General features: G+C 51.4%; 1 protein-coding gene across 1 annotated transcript in view; it reads left to right on the forward strand.

The window, feature by feature from the left end:
• KCNK3 (potassium two pore domain channel subfamily K member 3) overlaps positions 1-20552 on the forward strand; it is a 69018-nt gene extending 48466 nt beyond the window's left edge. The window contains exon 2 of the mRNA XM_083178856.1: positions 16727-20552. Coding sequence (XP_083034982.1) covers positions 16727-17577 — 851 coding nt within the window. The 3' untranslated portion in view covers positions 17578-20552. The remainder of the gene's footprint in view (positions 1-16726) is intronic.
• Positions 20553-21859: the final 1307 nt, after the last annotated feature.

The following is a 21859-nucleotide window of genomic DNA, read 5'->3' on the forward strand; positions in this document are numbered from 1 at the left end:
TGACCCTAACTGCAGCCTGACCCTTACTTCAACCTAATCCTACCCGCAGCCTGACCCTAACTGCAGCCTGACCCTCCCGCAGCCTGACCCTAACTGCAGCCTGACCCTCCCGCAGGCTGACCCTAACTGCAGCCTGACCCTTCCTGCAGCCTGACCCGATCTGCAGCCTGACCCGATCCGCAGCCTGACCCTACCCGCAGCCTGACCCGATCCGCAGCCTGACCCTGACTGCAGCCTAACCCTAACTGCAGCCTAACCCTACCCGCAGCCTAACCCTAACTGCAGCCTGGCCCGATCCGCAGCCTGACCCTACCCACAGCCTGACCCTAAATGCAGCCTGACCCTAACTGTAGCCTGACCCTAACTGCAGCCTGACCCTAACTGCAGCCTAACCCTAACTGCAGCCTGACCCTAACTGCAGCCTGACCCTAACTGCAACCTGACCCTATCCGCAGCCTGACCCTAACTGCAGCCTGACCCTACCCGCAGCCTGACCCTAACTGCAGCCTGACCCTAACTGCAGCCTGACCCTAACTGCAGCCTGACCCTAACTGCAGCCTAATCCTACCCGCAGCCTGACCCTAACTGCAGCCTGACCCTCCCGCAGCCTGACCCTAACTGCAGCCTGACCCTAACTGCAGCCTGACCCTAACTGCAGCCTGATCCGATCCGCAGCCTGACCCTACCCGCAGCCTGACCTGATCCGCAGCCTGACCCTGACTGCAGCCTAACCCTAACTGCAGCCTAACCCTACCCGCAGCCTAACCCTAACTGCAGCCTGGCCCGATCCGCAGCCTGACCCTACCCACAGCCTGACCCTACCCGCAGCCTGACCCTAACTGTAGCCTGACCCTAACTGCAGCCTGACCCTAACTGCAGCCTAACCCTAACTGCAGCCTGACCCTAACTGCAGCCTGACCCTAACTGCAACCTGACCCTATCCGCAGCCTGACCCTAACTGCAGCCTGACCCTACCCGCAGCCTGACCCTAACTGCAGCCTGACCCTAAATGCAGCCTGACCCTAACTGCAGCCTGACCCTAACTGCAGCCTAATCCTACCCGCAGCCTGACCCTAACTGCAGCCTGACCCTCCCGCAGCCTGACCCTAACTGCAGCCTGACCCTCCCGCAGCCTGACCCTAACTGCGGCCTGACCCTCCCGCAGCCTGACCCTAACTGCGGCCTGACCCTCCTGCAGCCTGACCCTAACTGCAGCCTCACCCTAACTGCAGCCTGACCCTAACTGCAGCCTGACCCGATCTGCATCCTGACCCGATCCGCAGCCTGACCCTACCCGCAGCCTGACCCAATCCGCAGCCTGACCCTAACTGCAGCCTAACACTAACTGCAGCCTGACCCTACCGCAGCCTAACCCTAACTGCAGCCTGACCCGATCCGCAGCCTGACCCTATCCGCAGCCTAACCCTAACTGCTGCCTGGCCCGATCCGCAGCCTGACCCTACCCACAGCCTGACCCTAAATGCAGCCTGACCCTAACTGTAGCCTGACCCTAACTGCAGCCTGACCCTAACTGCAGCCTAATCCTAACTGCAGCCTGACCCTACCCGCAGCCTGACCCTAACTGCAGCCTAACCCTAACTGCAGCCTGACCCTAACTGAAGCCTGACCCTAACTGCAGCCTGACCCTTACTTCAACCTAATCCTACCCGCAGCCTGACCCTAACTGCAGCCTGACCCTCCCGCAGCCTGACCCTAACTGCAGCCTGACCCTCCCGCAGGCTGACCCTAACTGCAGCCTGACCCTTCCTGCAGCCTGACCCGATCTGCAGCCTGACCCGATCCGCAGCCTGACCCTACCCGCAGCCTGACCCGATCCGCAGCCTGACCCTGACTGCAGCCTAACCCTAACTGCAGCCTAACCCTACCCGCAGCCTAACCCTAACTGCAGCCTGGCCCGATCCGCAGCCTGACCCTACCCACAGCCTGACCCTAAATGCAGCCTGACCCTAACTGTAGCCTGACCCTAACTGCAGCCTGACCCTAACTGCAGCCTAACCCTAACTGCAGCCTGACCCTAACTGCAGCCTGACCCTAACTGCAACCTGACCCTATCCGCAGCCTGACCCTAACTGCAGCCTGACCCTACCCGCAGCCTGACCCTAACTGCAGCCTGACCCTAACTGCAGCCTGACCCTAACTGCAGCCTGACCCTAACTGCAGCCTAATCCTACCCGCAGCCTGACCCTAACTGCAGCCTGACCCTCCCGCAGCCTGACCCTAACTGCAGCCTGACCCTCCCACAGCCCGACCCTAACTGCAGCCTGACCCTCCTGCAGCCTGACCCTAACTGCAGCCTCACCCTAACTGCAGCCTGACCCGATCTGCAGCCTGACCCGATCCGCAGCCTGACCCTACCCGCAGCCTGACCCAATCCGCAGCCTGACCCTAACTGCAGCCTATGCCTAACTGCAGCCTAACCCTACCCGCAGCCTAACCCTAACTGCAGCCTGACCCGATCCGCAGCCTGACCCTATCCGCAGCCTAACCCTAAATGCAGCCTGGCCCGATCCGCAGCCTGACCCTACCCACAGCCTGACCTTACCCGCAGCCTGACCCTAACTGCAGCCTGACCCTCCCGCAGCCTGACCCTAACTGCGGCCTGATCCTCCCGCAGCCTGACCCTAACTGCGGCCTGACCCTCCTGCAGCCTGACCCTAACTGCAGCCTGACCCTAACTGCAGCCTGACCCTAACTGCAGCCTGACCCGATCTGCATCCTGACCCGATCCGCAGCCTGACCCTCCCGCAGCCTGACCCTAACTGCAGCCTGACCCTCCCGCAGGCTGACCCTAACTGCAGCCTGACCCTTCCTGCAGCCTGACCCGATCCGCAGCCTGACCCTACCCGCAGCCTGACCCGATCCGCAGCCTGACCCTGACTGCAGCCTAACCCTAACTGCAGCCTAACCCTACCCGCAGCCTAACCCTAACTGCAGCCTGGCCCGATCCGCAGCCTGACCCTACCCACAGCCTGACCCTAACTGCAGCCTGACCCTAACTGTAGCCTGACCCTAACTGCAGCCTGACCCTAACTGCAGCCTAACCCTAACTGCAGCCTGACCCTAACTGCATCCTGACCCTAACTGCAACCTGACCCTATCCGCAGCCTGACCCTAACTGCAGCCTGACCCTACCCGCAGCCTGACCCTAACTGCAGCCTGACCCTAACTGCAGCCTGACCCTAACTGCAGCCTGACCCTAACTGCAGCCTAATCCTACCCGCAGCCTGACCCTAACTGCAGCCTGACCCTCCCGCAGCCTGACCCTAACTGCAGCCTGACCCTCCCACAGCCTGACCCTAACTGCAGCCTGACCCTCCTGCAGCCTGACCCTAACTGCAGCCTCACCCTAACTGCAGCCTGACCCTAACTGCAGCCTGACCCGATCTGCAGCCTGACCCGATCCGCAGCCTGACCCTACCCGCAGCCTGACCCAATCCGCAGCCTGACCCTAACTGCAGCCTAACCCTAACTGCAGCCTAACCCTACCCGCAGCCTAACCCTAACTGCAGCCTGACCCGATCCGCAGCCTGACCCTATCCGCAGCCTAACCCTAAATGCAGCCTGGCCCGATCCGCATCCTGACCCTACCCACAGCCTGACCCTAACTGCAGCCTGACCCTAACTGTAGCCTGACCCTAACTGCAGCCTGACCCTAACTGCAGCCTAATCCTAACTGCAGCCTGACCCTACCCGCAGCCTGACCCTAACTGCAGCATAACCCTAACTGCAGCCTGACCCTAACTGCAGCCTGACCCTAACTGCAGCCTAATCCTACCCGCAGCCTGACCCTAACTGCAGCCTGACCCTCCCGCAGCCTGACCCTAACTGCAGCCTGACCCTCCCGCAGCCTGACCCTAACTGCAGCCTGACCCTTCCTGCAGCCTGACCCGATCTGCAGCCTGACCCGATCCGCAGCCTGACCCTACCCGCAGCCTGACCCGATCCGCAGCCTGACCCTGACTGCAGCCTAACCCTAACTGCAGCCTAACCCTACCCGCAGCCTAACCCTAACTGCAGCCTGGCCCGATCCGCAGCCTGACCCTACCCACAGCCTGACCCTAACTGCAGCCTGACCCTAACTGTAGCCTGACCCTAACTGCAGCCTGACCCTAACTGCAGCCTGACCCTAACTGCAGCCTGACCCTAACTGCAGCCTGACCCTAACTGCAACCTGACCCTATCCGCAGCCTGACCCTAACTGCAGCCTGACCCTACCCGCAGCCTGACCCTAACTGCAGCCTGACCCTAACTGCAGCCTGACCCTAACTGCAGCCTGACCCTAACTGCAGCCTAATCCTACCCGCAGCCTGACCCTAACTGCAGCCTGACCCTCCCGCAGCCTGACCCTATCCGCAGCCTGACCCTACCCGCAGCCTGACCCTCCCGCAGCCTGACCCTAACTGCAGCCTGACCCTCCCGCAGCCTGACCCTAACTGCAGCCTGACCCTCCTGCAGCCTGACCCTAACTGCAGCCTCACCCTAACTGCAGCCTGACCCTAACTGCAGCCTGACCCGATCTGCAGCCTGACCCTACCCGCAGCCTGACCCTAACACTTACCGCAGCCGAATCCTAACACTGCATGTGATCCCTCGCACCCGCCATGGCCCTCCACCCAAGCTCCCACAAAATGGTCCATTGCCATCCCCCAAAATTGCCCGTCACCACCCTCAATGTGTGATTCCTGCTCCCTTTGCATCTCTTTGACAACGCAGTTTAAGTGCTCGTACATGCGTGTTCCAGGGCACACATGCTCAGAAGTGTGGAAATCGCCGAATTGCGATTTCCGCGTTTCTGTGCCCATCTTTGAATCGACCCTATGTACAAGGTTGTCTACATTCCTAATGTGAACATTCAGAACCATTTTACATTACAGCGAGGACATGGCGGATGTGGACCGTATGATGCCGTGTCCTGTGTTATTATATCATTATAACATACAAAATAACTCAGCACAGGTTGAATATTCTCCTATAACTACACTGAGAGATAAGATATCATACAGTAGCTTAGATACAGAAACCTGACCGCTATAAGGAAAGGAATGATACAGCCTAATAATTGCATTATACCTTCAGCACGATGAGCCCGTATACAGGCTGCAGAGCCACATTATATGGGGGACTACTGCGATACTGGAAGAGCAAACAGCTGCAATTCACTAGCACGCCACAAACTGACCTCTATAGTCCACATTGCAATTATTAATGAGAAAAGGAAGTGATTTAGGAATCAGGCACTGTCTTTCAGTTTATCTCTTATGGTGGTTCTAATACCAGAAGGCTAGCCTTTCAATGCCACTAAGACTGCCCCCTAGTGTCCTGCCAGAGTGATAACAGCTCCAAGCCCCTAGGTGATGACTGCGCAGTTGTGCATACGCGGTGCGATCCTGGTCACTGCATGCTGGCGTCTGCGCTTATCCTGATTATCATATGGAATATTTAAAACCATATCATCCCTTAGAGTCTGTATACGAATTACCAGCAGGTAATTGATAAATGATGACACAATCTGTAACTAAACTGTATAAATAATATGTGTACAGTTCGGTTCTCCAGAAATCCGAATCCTTGGAAATTTTCTGTATCCCGGTCTGTATTCCCCGGAGGAGATCTAATCCAAATCGAGCCCCTGGTTAGAATCTTCCCGCAGCTCAGAATTCGGATTTTAAATCCGAATTTCAGGATTTGGATTGCAAAAAAGTCCATCTGCTGGGTCCCTGCTCTGAGCAACCTTACACATGAGTGCATGCTGGGAAGGAAATGGGCGGGCAGCTGACAACCGGTGATGTCATCTGCCCGCCTCCTCACCCGCGTCATGGCCTCATTAGAATGAGAACGCCCAGAATTCTCATGGGAATGCCTGTGAAACGCTGGGCGTTCCCATATGCTAATGTCTGTTCGCCGTGGGTGCACGCTCCGTGCGTATCCACATGTGCAGAAATGCACACAGCACCTCCATCGGTACATGTGCGAACGCATTCTGGTTTCACAGCAACCAGAATAAGGCCCTATGTATGCGTTTTATAAATAACTGGCGATAACTAAAATTAAATTTAGCAAAGTTGTTATTGCAGTCATTGCACCCATTGTAGAGACACCAATAGGCAGAGGGGAAATCAGTGATGGACGACTGAAGTCTTTATTACAGGCAAGATGTGCTGGAATAAGAACAGAGGAGAGATGATTGGACGGCGTCCAGCTCACAGCGAAACTGCCAGTTCTTGTGAACCCTGAGCTCCCACTTCTGCGATTTTCCATGACACGGCCCAAAATATCAGTGCGGAAGTACTGAGAGGAGGCACCGGAGCCCCAGAAGGACAACTGACAGCGAATCATCGACCTTATAACGACTTCCAATTAAAGGGAACGGCTTCATTCATGTCCTTCGGTTTGTGACGAGCCGGAGCGGGGAATTGTCCAGATTAGATTTCGCTGCTGGCTTATTGCTGGAACGTCGCAGATAAACGTCTGACTGCAGCTGTTATCATTTACTGCAAGTCAATTTCTCCGTAGCTCCAGGCTCTGTCCAGGCGGACGGGTCCTTCCTAAATGGACATCTGGACGCAGCGCCCGGGGCTAGTCGTGTCGCACCGCGTTGCATCACTAGAAAATAATATTCTGTTTTATATCTTTGTGGATGAAAGACGCCATTGTAGCTTTATTTATATGTCATAAAACTGGGGGGGGGGGATTGACCATTAAAGAATGTTTTATGTCAAAAAAGAGATTTCATTTAAAACAAACGCTTTAGTGGATTGCTGTTTATTTGACACCATGGTGCTCTCTCTCTTAATTTTTTCAGGGGGGTGAAGGCCCCACCCCCTACATTTTACTGGGCCCCATCCGACATGTTGGCAACTCCGGTGGTCGGCTCCCGGAACTGGCCACATATTTTCTCCTTAACCACTTAAGTGTTATGCCCGGAGATTTTCCAGGCTCAGCTGCGCTGCCGCAGCGGGCTGTCCCGGAAAACTTGCGTGCCTACCACTATGTAGGTGCGCGCCAGTGGTGTCTCCATCGGAGCACCACTGGCGCACTACCTTAGGGGTCACCCCCCACCCCTCTCGTTGCCCCCCCCCCCCCCCCCCCGGATCCCTATGCTCTGGCGTACACGACGATCGTGGCCAGCCACCAATCATCCTGTAGTGACATAGGCGGAGGCTCTGGGATGTTCGGGGCGGCTCAGGGGGACTCGGGAGAGTTCAGTCACCCGAGTCCTCACAAGCCGTCGCGAAACATCCCCGAGCCTGTCTGATGACTGTACTAATGCCGGAGCGAAGGTGAGGGGGGGGGGGGGCAACGGCAGCTTATGATCTGTGGTGGATTTTGCTGGGGCAGGACAAACCTGCCCTGGTAGGTTTGTCCTGCCCCAGCAAAACCCACCACTCAAGGGGTTAAACCCCATGTCCTCTACCCTCTCTATGTTATAAACTTTGTCATATCTTACTTCCCTGACCCCTGTGTAGTGGCCGGACCACTATTTGGGCTCCTGGGACCACCACAGGGTCGGGATTGGAAGTCTTAGTGGCCATGAGCCTAATCTGAACACCTTGCGTTGGCTTCGTCCAAATCGGTCCAACAGTGTCCGAATGAATACAGGAAAAACAGACAAATAACAGAGAACAAATATGTAAGAGAATAACAATATCTGTGGGTAGTTTTGTATAAGTGTTGGTACTAACATTGTTGCCTGCAATATGGGGGGTGAGATTTAATAGGATGAGAGATTCAGAAAGTGAGAGATTTGGGAAGAAATCTCCAGTTTTTTTAAAGCGGCAATCATTTACACGGCAAAATCACACTGGTCCTGAAGTGTAAATGATTGCCGCTTTAAAAAAACTGGAGATTTCTTCCCAAATCTCTCACTTTCTGAATCTCTCATCCTATTACATCTCACCCGGGGTTTCTTGCTGTGATAGTTCCTTTCTTCTAACCCTGCACAGTATACATGTGATGCCAGGATACGGTCATTGGGTCACAGTCATTAGGTCGACATGCACTTATGTCAACATAAATCTAGGTCGACATGGGTTAGGTCAACATGATCATTAGGTCGACGTGGGTTAGGTCAACAGTCAAATGGTCGACGTGGGGTTTTTCACTTTTTTTTTTTTGAGCCGTGATGTGCCGACAGGCGATATTAAACAAATGTGTTTAATTACAGAGAAATTACTAACCAAAATTGTTACCCTAAGTCACAGATCACAAGCAACTGCAGCAGCATGCTACGGATGAGTGCACAGCAGCAGAATGTGTGTTATCATGCACTGTGTCAGGGGTTCCCACAAGGGGGGGGGGGGGGATGACTGAGCAGCTACAGTGATTACAGCAAATCATTGTCCTTGCAAAAAGACTCCTTAGAGGCAGAATCTGATGAATCTGGGAGATTAGTAGTACATTGCCCAGCAGCAGGAGATTTATGGCTAAAACAGAAGCCTCCTGCAGGATGCAGGTGTGTAGGCAACTATCCATACATACCTCAGACCTCCCCTCGCAGCTTCCGAGGTGCAGTTTCACAGATTGCAGCTGGATTCAGTACATTGTACACGCTGGGATTTTAGCTATGGAGCCAGCTTGAGTTTCTGGAAATTGCTGCTTTTGCATGTCACGTGTAAAGATGCCAAAAAGCACGCAGTTCAGTGTAACCCATTGATGTACTAATTGTGTCCTAACGTCATTGCCTAGTACCCATTATGTACTGTAATTAAGTTTGTTTTTTGTTTTATACTGAAATATGAATAGATGTTAATAAAGTGAATCTCATCTCATAAATGTAGACTGCTGGATGAGTCCTGTCTTATACTGCACTGTATGTAGCTCTGTGCTGATGGCCGCCTGCTTTATGTATTTACTGTAGGCTGGATTTGTGTAATACTTGTGTACTTGTGTGTTCCCAGGCCAGGCCTGCTTATATTTACTGTATGCTGGATTTGTGTAATACTTGTGTACTTGTGTGTTCCCAGGCCAGGCCTGCTTATATTTACTGTAGGCTGGATTTGTGTAATACTTGTGTACTTGTGTGTTCCCAGGCCAGGCCTGCTTATATTTACTGTATGCTGGATTTGTGTAATACTTGTGTACTTGTGTGTTCCCAGGCCAGGCCTGCTCATATTTACTGTAGGCTGGATTTGTGTAATACTTGTGTACTTGTGTGTTCCCAGGCCAGGCCTGCTCATATTTACTGTATGCTGGATTTGTGTAATACTTGTGTACTTGTGTGTTCCCAGGCCAGGCCTGCTCATATTTACTGTAGGCTGGATTTGTGTAATACTTGTGTGTTCCCAGGCCAGGCCTGCTCATATTTACTGTATGCTGGATTTGTGTAATACTTGTGTACTTGTATGTTCCCAGGCCAGGCCTGCTTTATGTATTTACTGTATCCTGGATTTGTGTAATACTTGTGTACTTGTGTGTTCCCAGGCCAGGCCTGCTCATATTTACTGTAGGCTGGATTTGTGTAATACTTGTGTACTTGTGTGTTCCCAGGCCAGGCCTGCTCATATTTAATGTTGGTAATTCTCTGCCGACTTGTCGGCCCTGTGCTGTGCATACAGATGGGTTTGTTCTACGTGGATTGTACCAGCATTAGCTTCCTGCAGACTCCATTTACCATTGTCAATGACTCTCACACACTCACTGAGTCGGCAAGTTCACAGCTGCTGACGCAATATGTGTTTATGTATATACAGTAGTGCACAGCGCTATACAGAGAATATGTGGCCATTCACATCAGCCCCTGCCACAGAGGAGCTTACACTCTGCATTCCCTACCACAGGAAACAATTAGGAAACAATTAACCTAGAGTATATGCTGGATGGTGAGAGGAAACCCACAGGGAGAATATACAAACCCCACACAGAACCAAGGACCTCATTGTTGTGAGGCAGTTATAGCCATGCTCCATATCATTTACATTAATTAATTATCCACACCCCAGCAGCACAGAGTATATCAGGAGATGAGTGATGTGTCAGTGAGGACAGGGCTGCATGTGACAGGGGCAGTGACATGATGTGAGGAGGGGAATGGAGGCAGCAGGAAGCCACAGACTGAGAGTTATATAGTGGGAGGAGCAGGGTCCCCAGCAGCACAGAGTATATCAGGAGATGAGTGATGTGACAGTGAGGACAGGGCTGCATGTAACAGGGGCAGTGACATGATGGGAGGAGGGGAATGGAGGCAGCAGGAAGCCACAGACTGGGAGTTATATAGTGGGAGGAGCAGGGTCCCCAGCAGCACAGAGTATATCAGGAGATGAGGGATGTGTCGGGGAGGACAGGGCTGCATGTGACAGGGGCAGTGACATGATGTGAGGAGGGGAATGGGGGCAGCAGGAAGCCACAGACTGAGAGTAATATAGTGGGAGGAGCAGGGTCCCCAGCAGCACAGAGTATATCAGGAGATGAGCGATGTGTCAGTGAGGACAGGGCTGCATGTGACAGGGGCAGTGACATGATGTGAGGAGGGGAATGGGGGCAGCAGGAAGCCACAGACTGAGAGTTATATAGTGGGAGGAGCAGGGTCCCCAGCAGCACAGAGTGTATCAGGAGATGAGGGATGTGTCAGTGAGGACAGGGCTGCATGTGACAGGGGCAGTGACATGATGTGAGGAGGGGAATGGAGGCAGCAGGAAGTCACAGACTGAGAGTTATATAGTGGGAGGAGCAGGGTCCCCAGCAGCACAGAGTATATCAGGAGATGTGTGATGTGTCAGTGAGGACAGGGCTTCATGTGACAGGGGCAGTGACATGATGTGAGGAGGGGAATGGAGGCAGCAGGAAGCCACAGACTGAGAGTTATATAGTGGGAGGAGCAGGGTCCCCAGCAGCACAGAGTATATCAGGAGATGAGTGATGTGTCAGTGAGGACAGGGCTGCATGTGACAGGGGCAGTGACATGATGTGAGGAGGGGAATGGGGGCAGCAGGAAGCCACAGACTGAGAGTTATATAGTGGGAGGAGCAGGGTCCTCAGCAGCACAGAGTATATCAGGAGATGAGGGATGTGTCAGTGAGGACAGGGCTGTATGTGACAGGGACAGTGACATGATGTGAGGAGGGGAATGGGGGCAGCAGGAAGCCACAGACTGCGTGTTATACAGTGGGAGGAGCAGGGTTCCCAGCAGCACAGAGTATATCAGGAGATGAGTGATGTGTCAGTGAGGACAGGGCTGCATGTGACAGGGGCATTGACATGATGTGAGGAAGGGAATGGGGGCAGCAGGATGCCAAATACTAGGAGTTATATAGTGGGAGGAGCAGGGTCCCCAGCAGCACAGAGTATATCAGGAGATGAGTGATGTGTCAGTGAGGACAGGGCTGCATGTGACAGGGGCAGTGACATGATGTGAGGAGGGGAATGGAGGCAGCAGGAAGCCACAGACTGAGAGTTATATAGTGGGAGGAGCAGGGTCCCCAGCAGCACAGAGTATATCAGGAGATGAGCATACCTCCCAACTTTTAATGTGAAGAAATAGGGACACTCGCGCGGCGAAGCCGCGCGAGCGACCGAAAAGGGGGCGTGGCGTATGCAAATGAGGGCGCGGCTTATGCTAATTAGCCGCGACCTCATTTTCATACGAGAATAGACGCTGTGCGCATGCGCACAGCGTCTATTCTACTACATTGGGGGGTCTCCCAACTGCCACCCCCCCGCAGCGGGACAATGCCTGCCGCGGGTGGGACGTCGGGACAGGACCCGAAAATCGGGACTGTCCCGACGGAATCGTGACAGTTGGGAGGTATGGATGAGTGATGTGTCAGTGAGGACAGGGCTGCATGTGACAGGGGCTGTGACCTTTTGTGAGGAGGGGAATGGAGGCAGCAGGAAGCCACAGACTGAGAGTTATATAGTGGGAGGAGCAGGGTCCCCAGAAGCACAGAGTATATCAGGAGATGAGTGATGTGTCAGTGAGGACAGGGCTGCATGTGACAGGGGCAGTGACATGATGTGAGGAGGGGAATGGAGGCAGCAGGAAGCCACAGACTGAGAGTTATATAGTGGGAGGAGCAGTATCCCCAGCAGCACAGAGTATATCAGGAGATAAGTGATGTGTCAGTGAGGACAGGGCTGCATGTGACAGGGGCAGTAACATGATGTGAGGAGGGGAATGGGGGCAGCAGGAAGCCACAGACTGAGCGTTATTTAGTGGGAGGAGCAGGGTCCCCAGCAGCACAGAGTATATCAGGAGATGAGTGATGTGTCAGTGAGGACAGGGCTGCATGTGACAGGGGCAGTGACATGATGTGAGGAGGGGAATGGAGGCAGCAGGAAGCCACAGACTGAGAGTTATATAGTGGGAGGAGCAGTATCCCCAGCAGCACAGAGTATATCAGGAGATAAGTGATGTGTCAGTGAGGACAGGGCTGCATGTGACAGGGGCAGTAACATGATGTGAGGAGGGGAATGGGGGCAGCAGGAAGCCACAGACTGAGCGTTATTTAGTGGGAGGAGCAGGGTCCCCAGCAGCACAGAGTATATCAGGAGATGGGTGATGTGTCAGTGAGGACAGGACTTTTGCCGGTCCGTTCGCAGACATCGTTCGTTCAGACGGAGACAGATGTTTAGCATATGCGCAACCGCATTTGTCTTTGAGAGGTGCACGCAGTGGGGATGTACGTAGGGTACATGCATCGGGTGTTTGGGGTGGAAACCGGACGTTGTTTGTATTCATTCGTAAACCAGAATTCGTCTGGGTAGGGGGGAAAAATCTCCCTGTCTCTGCCTCTGTCCCTATTTGTCTGTCTTTCTCAGTCCCTATCTCTGTCTCTTTCTCTCTGTCTGTCTCTTTCTCTCCCTTGGTCTCTCTCTGTCTCTCACACTCTCTCTCTCTCTCTGTCAGTCTATCTCTCTCTGTCTCTCTCTCTCTCTGTCTCTCTCTCTGTCTCTCACTCTCTTTGTGTCTCTCTCTCTCTCTGTCAGTCTCTTACACTCTCTCTCTCTCTTTCTGTCTCTCTCTCTCTCTCACTCTGTCTCTCTCTGTCTCTCTCTCTCTCTCCTCTAAGCCCACTACCCATCATTCCTGGCTCGGCTTTCCCTGTTGTCAGGTTGCTCTGAATGTTCTCTGTACAATGCAGGATCCCGTCCAGCTCTGAGCGCAGCAGATGTGGCGGCTGCACCGGGTAAGCTGTTGGAATATAATACATGTGCTCACAGTGGGTCTGATTCTGAGAGAGAAGCCAGACAGAGCCGGTGCCTGCGCACCTGCACCAAGCACGCTGCAATTCTACAGGAGCTCATACATATATATTTTTGCATGCAGGGTAAATACTGCCTGCTTTTCCATGTAGCCCATATTTTATTTGTACGAGTGTGGACTTGCACCTCCCAAATCTATTTCTCCATGTGCTGCATGGTTTGCCAAGGGACTCACTTACTTGCTGTGTTTCTGGGTTACTGACACCTATTGTGACACGGGTATGGGTCATAGGTAGGATTGCCACCGCACACATCACTGATTCCTGGAGATTGACACCCCCCCAATGCACCCTCATGCGCGCACCTGCGGCACATGTAGGTGTGGCCTCGTAAAATGGGCATGGTCTCGTCCGTCTGGAGGGGAGTAGATTAAAAAGAAGTGTCTGGTGGGGTTGTAAACACCTTACGCGTTTCACTGCTATCTGCAGCTCTTTCAAACACCCTGTGAATAATCCGGAGACTTTGTTCCCCAGACTCATTAATCTGGATTACAATAAGGCTCCCTCCACACGGATCTACTAATAATTATTATTCTTCAAAGTTCTCTACCCCCCAAAAGGTGGACCACCACCAGGCCTATCTTTATACAGACTGACCTCTGGAGAGCTAATGAGAGCTATATATTAATATATTTATAAGTCTGGTTTGCTTAATAATACATGCTTTTAATGTTTTATTCTAACTATTACATTTATTTTATACTTCACACACCTGATCATTTCTGTTTAAGATTTAAGCGCAGTCGTTATCTCTTCGTCTGTGAAGCCGCTACCTCTGTGAAGCCACTCCCTCAGCCTAGCTGCTCCCTCAGCCTAGCCGCTCCCTCAGCCTAGTAGCTCCCTCAGCCTAGCCGCTCCTTCTGCCCAGCTACTTCCTCTGTGAAGCCACTCCCTCAGCCCAGCCACTCCCTCTGCCCAGCTGCTCCCTCTGCCCAGCCTTTTGCTCTGCTCAGCCGCTCCCTCTGCCCAGCCACTCCCTCTGCCCAGCCACTCCCTCTGCCCAGCCTTTACCTTTGCCCAACCATTTCCTGTATCCAGCCACTCTCTCTGCCCAGTGAATCCCACTGCCCAACAATTTACCATTTCACATCATTGTCTAGATCAGTGGTTCCCAAAATTCCTTGACCAGGGCGCAGTTTCTTATAAAAAACATAGTAACTTGTGCTTAACGGGCACCCCCAGGTTCAGTTATGTGGTGGGGAACATAACCGTGGTTCTAATTGTCCATATATGGTATGATTAGCAGCCATCAGCACTGGTTTTGCCTATTACTTTGAGCACAAATAATTTGTTTTGGTTGTCGATCCCCAATCTGAGGCAACCTTGCAAGCATCCCGAGGCACCCCAGGGTGCCTAGGCACACAGTTTGGGAACCACTGGTCTAGATAGTTAAGAAGAGAGAACTTTACCCATAGTGACAGGTCATATTTATCATTTACACACTGTCCCTGATGAGAGTTTAGCATATGAATCGTCCCTTTCCCACTCGTCACCATATTGCTGTTTAATTCATTAAAAGTCTTTGTCATTCTATAACTTTGTTTGTGGAATAATGTCAGGGCGTTCTCCGCAGAATCCTCTCAATGTGCGGGATGTCAGGAGGAGACAGGCGGCGTTTTGTACAATGCTTTGTCTTATGAAATTACACCTTTTGTTATTCCAATCAGTCATTTCGGAAGTATTATTAAAATGTCTGCATCGGTTTATCAACAGACAAAGCATCACTTTTAATGAAATGTTCCTGCGAAATAGTGACATAGGTATTAATTAATAAGTCTCCTTGTCAGAGCTGTAATGGAATCATATCTACTTCAAAAACAAGTGCTGTGTTATCTCACGTGGGGCAGCATGATTGGTGTAGTGGTTAGTGTTGTGGCCTAGCAGCACTGTGGTCCTGAGCTAAATTTCCCGTTATGGCATATATGTCTAAAGTTTGTATGTTCTCTGCATGTTTACTTGACTCTCCTCCCACACTCCATAACATACTGGTAGACTAGTTGGCTTCAGATGTTTGAACGTCCAGGAGATACATAACATAGATTGTAAGACACTGGGTCAAGTCTTCTCACACTCGTGCATGCGTGAGGTCATAAATATGTCCCTGGGACTGGGGGTGGCCATTTTACCGGTGGCAATGGTGACATCATACACCCCGTCCAATAAGTTCTCTGAGAGAGGCCCGTGCAGGGGTTAAGGAAGTTCCATCTGAACTGGTGACCTAAGGAAAGTGGGTGATGGGTTCACAGAAGTCCTGAAAATGAATTGAATAGCAGACAATGGTGACTTTCAGTGGGCGATTTATTCTGTCCACCATATTCTTTTTAATTTACCCATTTTTCGTAGCCCCATTGATATCCCCCAGGGCATAAATAGAAAAGGGTGAGGAGTAACAGGGTAATGACGAAGGACCTGTCATTGCTTTTGTCCCCTCAGGAGACTCATTGAACTATCCACAGATACAGTTTTTGGAGAAGTGGAATGGAAAACTGAGCTGCCTATTCTTCCCTGAATAACACCCCCAAATCTAGTGTATGGGGGATCTACACTAATGTGATATTTCTACATGGTATCCCCTTCTCTGGATGGGGCGAAACTGTGAGACGTCCTGTTGTCGCAAGGGATGAGTGACAAATGGCTTTGTACTGCCACATAAATAGACACTGAACTTCTTTCCCGGTGGTCACTGCTTTAGAGGAAAAGTTTTGGGAACTTAGCAATTTACTGCTGTCCTCTGTCAACATTTACTAAATACTTTGCCTTATTGGTCTTCTTTCTGTGTTTTTCACCAATGTCTTCATATCATAACAAATGTTGAGTCCTTCCTTGAGCTTGGAGCCACACAGAGTGGTGCTTCTCACAGCTCAAGACGAGGCCTTCAGAGACAGGAATTCAGGGGGAAATGTTATGTACAGTATTAAACCTTATAAAGAGTAGATGTGGAGAGTCAGTCCAGATCAACCAACCAGATTCCAGGTAGCTTTTTCAGTAATATCTGTAAAATTATAGATAGAAGCTGATTGGTGCTGAAGGGAACATCTGCACTTGTCCATGCCCCCACTCTTTACAAAGATTGATACATTTCCCCGGTCTGTTGCTGTAAGATCCTCTTCGGTCTTAAGTCCCACCTTCTAGTCATGTTCATTTGTCCAAAATTCTACAAGGCAATGATAGCCTTCATTAATGTCTATTTCCATTTAACTCATTTATTATTATCAAAATTAACTCTAACTGATATTAATGCTTAAAACATATTTAGGAGTGTTACATAATCTTATTTAGTTTATTGTTTGGATTCCTTTTTGTATTGTTTGTGTGAATAAATTACCATTTTGGAGCTAAAAAGTAAACGGACCTACAGTAGGTCGACCGTACCTATGTAACCTTCACCTCAGCATTAGTTTTGAGTTAAAGGCTACATAAGTATGATCGACCTACTGAAGAGCTGAAGGGTATGTGTTGAGGACATCCCACGGTTGACCAATTCCTAACTTTCTACATCTGTTTTCTAGGTTATGGACACGCTGCTCCAAGCACAGATGGAGGTAAAGTCTTCTGCATGTTCTATGCCCTCTTGGGGATTCCACTCACCCTGGTCATGTTCCAGAGCCTGGGAGAAAGGATCAACACCTTGGTTAGGTATCTACTCTACCGTATCAAGAAGTGCCTTGGAATGAGACGGGCTGAGGTATCCATGGCCAACATGGTCATTATTGGCTTCTTCTCCTGCATAAGCACCCTGTGCATCGGAGCCGCTGCTTTTTCCCACTACGAGCAATGGAGCTTTTTCCACGCGTACTATTACTGCTTCATCACCCTCACCACCATTGGGTTCGGTGACTATGTGGCGCTTCAGAAGGATGCGGCCCTGCAAAATAAGCCGCAGTATGTTGCCTTTAGCTTCGTGTACATACTGACGGGACTTACCGTCATTGGAGCATTCCTCAACTTGGTGGTTCTACGGTTCATGACCATGAACGCAGAGGATGAAAAGAGGGATGCTGAACATCGGGCCTTGCTGAGCAGGAACGGTCACTCCAGCATTCACACCACGGACACAAGTTCTTCGACAGGGGGTTTTCGGAATGTGTACGCAGAGGTCCTCCATTTCCAGTCCATGTGTTCTTGTTTATGGTACAAGAGTAGGGAAAAACTGCAATACTCTATCCCCATGATCATACCCCGTGACTTGTCCACCTCTGACACGTGTGTGGAGCAGAACCATTCTCCGGGCAGGTACTTGGGAACTGCATCTAATGGATGCATTTGCAACACCCAGCATTCAGCCATCAGCTCCGTTTCAACGGGACTCCACAGCCTCTCAGCGTTTAGAGGACTCATGAAGCGGAGAAGTTCTGTATAGTCCAAATCAGTCCAGAAAAAAACCCATAGACTTTTATTACAGTGATCTACAGCAATCAGTGGGTTCAAGCGAGAGAAACCTAGTTTTTGTTAAATTTAGAGACATCTGAACAGCTTTGTAGGTCCTGGGCAAAGCAATGTACCTCCCCTCACATCCATTCATGAGAACCAATTCATAAAAACTCTGAAGTTTTCCCTCTGGTGGTTCAATTTCTTCTCTCCACAAGTTCTGTACGGTGGATGTCTTCTAGCACTCTGATTGGTGATGGCGCCAGTCATCCACCAATCAGCATGCTCAAAGCCATTCCCTCCCTGGCTGCTACATTGAGATTGTGTAATCACCATACAACCAGTTTGCCCATCTGGAAGGGCCCTAGAATTGCGAGGCCTCGGGCAGCTGCCTCCCATGCCTACATATTACCATGGCCCTGATTAGGTTGTCTGCGTCTCCTGTGCAGGGTGGTGGCACTGCCTGTGGGGTGATATACAGCTTGGTGCCTCCTGCCTTAGTGAAGTCACCAGTTCCTAGTGATTGACTGGCTAAACGCACATTCAGGTTTGCCGCCATTGTGCGTAGGAGAATGCTGCACTGTCACATAGAAGTGACAACTTCTTGCTTTGTGGGTCCTTACGATGAGGATTCTGTACAGTTATTACAGATGAGTTGCAAATCACTGCAGCGCATTTTACACGAGCTGACAGCCCTCACATAACATCGATCTATAATGTGGCAGCCTTGGGAAGCAGATACGTGTTCAGGAGCCTTTATACTGAGAATAATGAGAGGTAACGCTAATAAGGCTTGCGGCTGACCATCTCATGAATACTTAAAGCCATTTCTCCAATTTTATTTTTGTAAATTGTCCTCCTGCAGTATGAGAAACCCTTTTCTGGATGCTGAGATGCTTCCCTAGCTCCTGTATGTCTCTGCTTTGTGTCCCCCTCCGTTATGGTCTGCTGAAGAGAATAACATAAACCTATGCGTTCCCGTGGTCAGTGCTGCATAGCCTGATACCTTCCTCTCCCCCTGGGGTACAATCCGGGCAGCTGCAAGGTGGGCTTCATGTGCCCAAAATAAAACAATCCCAGGGCTTATTTATTCCAAATGATAATTGTTACAATTGTTTGTTATAAACGCCAAATAGCATATCTTTGTACACCATTTACAACAAGAAAACATGAGGTCAGTATACAGGGTATGCGCCCTATCATCCATAAATAGCTGTATGTTACATGAGGTGCAGTAGATGCTCAGGTATAACACTTATTTTTCGATATGATCAGTTATTTTCTACAAAACCACAGGGGCAGATGTATTAATCCTGGTGAAGTGATAAAGTGGAAGGTGAAGTGATAAAGTTGAGAGTGACATCATAGCAGCCAATTATCTCCTAACTGTCACATTACAGACTAGGTTTAAACAATGACAGCTGGGAGCTGATTGGCTGCTTTGTTATCACCGGGCACGTCATCACTTCACCAGGCTTAATACATCTGCCCCACAATCTCAGTGTCACCCCTGATTTAGAGCAGGTAGCACCCAAGTGCATTTGTCCAATGTAAAAATCGATTTGGAGCTGAACTGATGTCAACGTGCGGATCTTCACTTTGTCCAGGGCATGGAGGAGCAATTACAAGACAGTACAGGGGCCAGAGGCAAAGAAAGTGCACCACAACCATCATACATACTGTAAAAGGAGATGTAATAAGCTAGGGCGTAACTACTATAGGTGCAGGTGGTGCAGCTGCTATGGGGCACAGAGCTGAGAGGGGCCACCTTCCCTGTCACAGTTACATGTGTTATATACAGGGTGTAACTACCATAGGTGCAGAGGGTGCAGCTGCTATGGGGCACAGAGCTGAGAGGGGCCACCTTCTCTGTCACAGTTACATGTGTTATATACAGGGGTGTAGCTACCATAGGTGCAGGGAGTGCAGCTGATTTGGGGCCCAGAGCTGAGAGGGGCCACCTTCTCTGTCACAGTTACATGTGTTATATACAGGGGCGTAACTACTATAGGTGCAGGGGGTGCAGCTGCTATGGGGCCCAGAGTCGAGGGGGGCCACCTTCCCTATCATAGTTACTTGTGAGCCTTTGTGAGAGATAGAGTGTAGAGAGATTATGTACCAGCCAATCAGCTTCTAACTGACGTGTTACAGGCCATGGTTTAATAATGACAGTTCACTGGTGGTTGCTTGGTACATTGTTTCTCTCCTAGGCTTAGCTGTTGCTCCTATATAAACCAGGGGCACCTAGCGGAGTTGATGATGATGATGACTGCGTACCTGGGCGCGCTTCCCTAGTGAATGAGACCCACATCACTGCACTGCGCTGTAATGAACGGACCGACTGCTCCCACTTACCTGCACAGAAACACGTCGGAGGCGGTCTAGCTAAGTTGCTCTGTGCTGCTGTTCGCATTCTAATGCTTTGATTGGCTACAGTCTGCTCTTGTTCCTCCCACTTCTTCCATCTATTGTATGTCTGTGGGGGAGTGGCATCAAACCTTTGTGAGTTTGCCCAGATACATCTCCCCCTGTCCCATTTCATAGAGAGAATGAACACAGTGCGGGCTGTGACGTTAGCCAATCGCGTCTAATCGGTACAGTAGCTCACTGTAACATAGACCCATTATTGTCCTCCATATGCTTAATGATTCTTTGTGGTACAGGCGCACTTTCACAATGTCCGTCCTCTCTCATTGGGCGGGATTCACTAATAACCCCCGCTGCACATCGCCGGCATTCGCATTGTTAATAATTGCATATGCACTAACATATGCGATTATTAACTCATAGGCGATGGCCGGCGATGTGCACCGGGTCCCCCCCTCCCTGCCGGAACCCTTACCCGGCTTTAAGGGCTCCGTTTCCTCCTCCCTGCACTCGGAAGAGGTGCAGGGAGGAGGAGGTCACTGGTCCGGGCAGCACAGCAGGAGGCTGCCCGGACACAGGTGAGGGGGGTGCATCGCGGATCGGCGGGGGGTGCGTGGGGCGGCGGGGGATGCGAAGGGAAGCCCATAGGCTTCCATGGGGTTACAGCATCTAGAACTGGTGTAACCCCCCGCAGTGAAGCCCCGGCGGTGGGGCTTTGCTGCATTTGAAAATGCAGTAAAAACCCCGAAAACTGGGTTTTTACAGCATTTTTAGTTTGGTGAATCTTGGCCAGTGTTATAACTGCTTGTTGTTTGTAGACACGCGCAGTTGATTCTTCCGGACCCCACTTGTGTCCACCTGCTGAAGCCGCTGCACATCTATCTGTGTGCAGTTACTTAACAAGCAGCCTCCCTCCCCCACCTATATGGTAGTGCCACAAACCTCCAGCACACCTCCTTCATCCACCTATAAGGCAGTGCCAGGCACCTCCAGCGCACCTCCTTCATCCACCTATAAGGTAGTGCCACACACCTCCAGCACACCTCCCTCCCCCACCTATATGGTAGAGCCACATACCTCCAGCACACCTTCCTCCCCCACCTATATGGTAGAGCCACACACCTCCAGCGCGCCTCCCTCCCCCACCTATAAGGTAGTGCCACGCACCTCCAGCGCACCTCCTTCATCCACCTATAATGTAGTGCCACACACCTCCAGCACACCTCCCTCCCCCACCTATATGGTAGAGCCACATACCTCCAGCACACCTACCTCCCCCACCTATATGGTAGAGCCACACACCTCCAGCGTGCCTCCCTCCCCCACCTATATGGTAGTGCCACAAACCTCCAGCACACCTCCTTCATCCACCTATAAGGTAGTGCCACGCACCTCCAGCGCACCTCCTTCATCCACCTATATGGTGGTGCCACATACCTCCAGCACAACTTCCTCCCCCACCTATATGGTAGAGCCACACACCTCCAGCGTGCCTCCCTCCCCCACCTATATGGTAGTGCCACACACCTCCAGCACACCTCCTTTATCCACCTATAAGGTAGTGCCACACACCTCCAGCACACCTCCTTCATCCACCTATAAGGTAGTACCACGCACCTCCAGTGCACCTCCTTCATCCACCTATAAGGTAGGGCCACGCACCTCCTTCATCCACCTATAAGGTAGTGCCACACACCTCCAGCACACCTCCCTCCCCACCTATAAGGTAGTGCCACACACCTCCAGTGCACCTCCTTCATCCCCACACACCTCCCTCCCCCACCTATATGGTAGAGCCACACACCTCCAGCGCGCCTCCCTCCCTCACCTATATGGTAGTGCCACACACCTCCAGCACACCTCCTTCATCCAGCTATATGGTTGTGCCACACATCTCCAGCGCACCT

This window comes from Crinia signifera, chromosome 3, assembly GCF_055691185.1.
Source record: "Crinia signifera chromosome 3, ASM5569118v1, whole genome shotgun sequence".
Taxonomy (NCBI): Eukaryota; Metazoa; Chordata; class Amphibia; order Anura; family Myobatrachidae; genus Crinia; species Crinia signifera.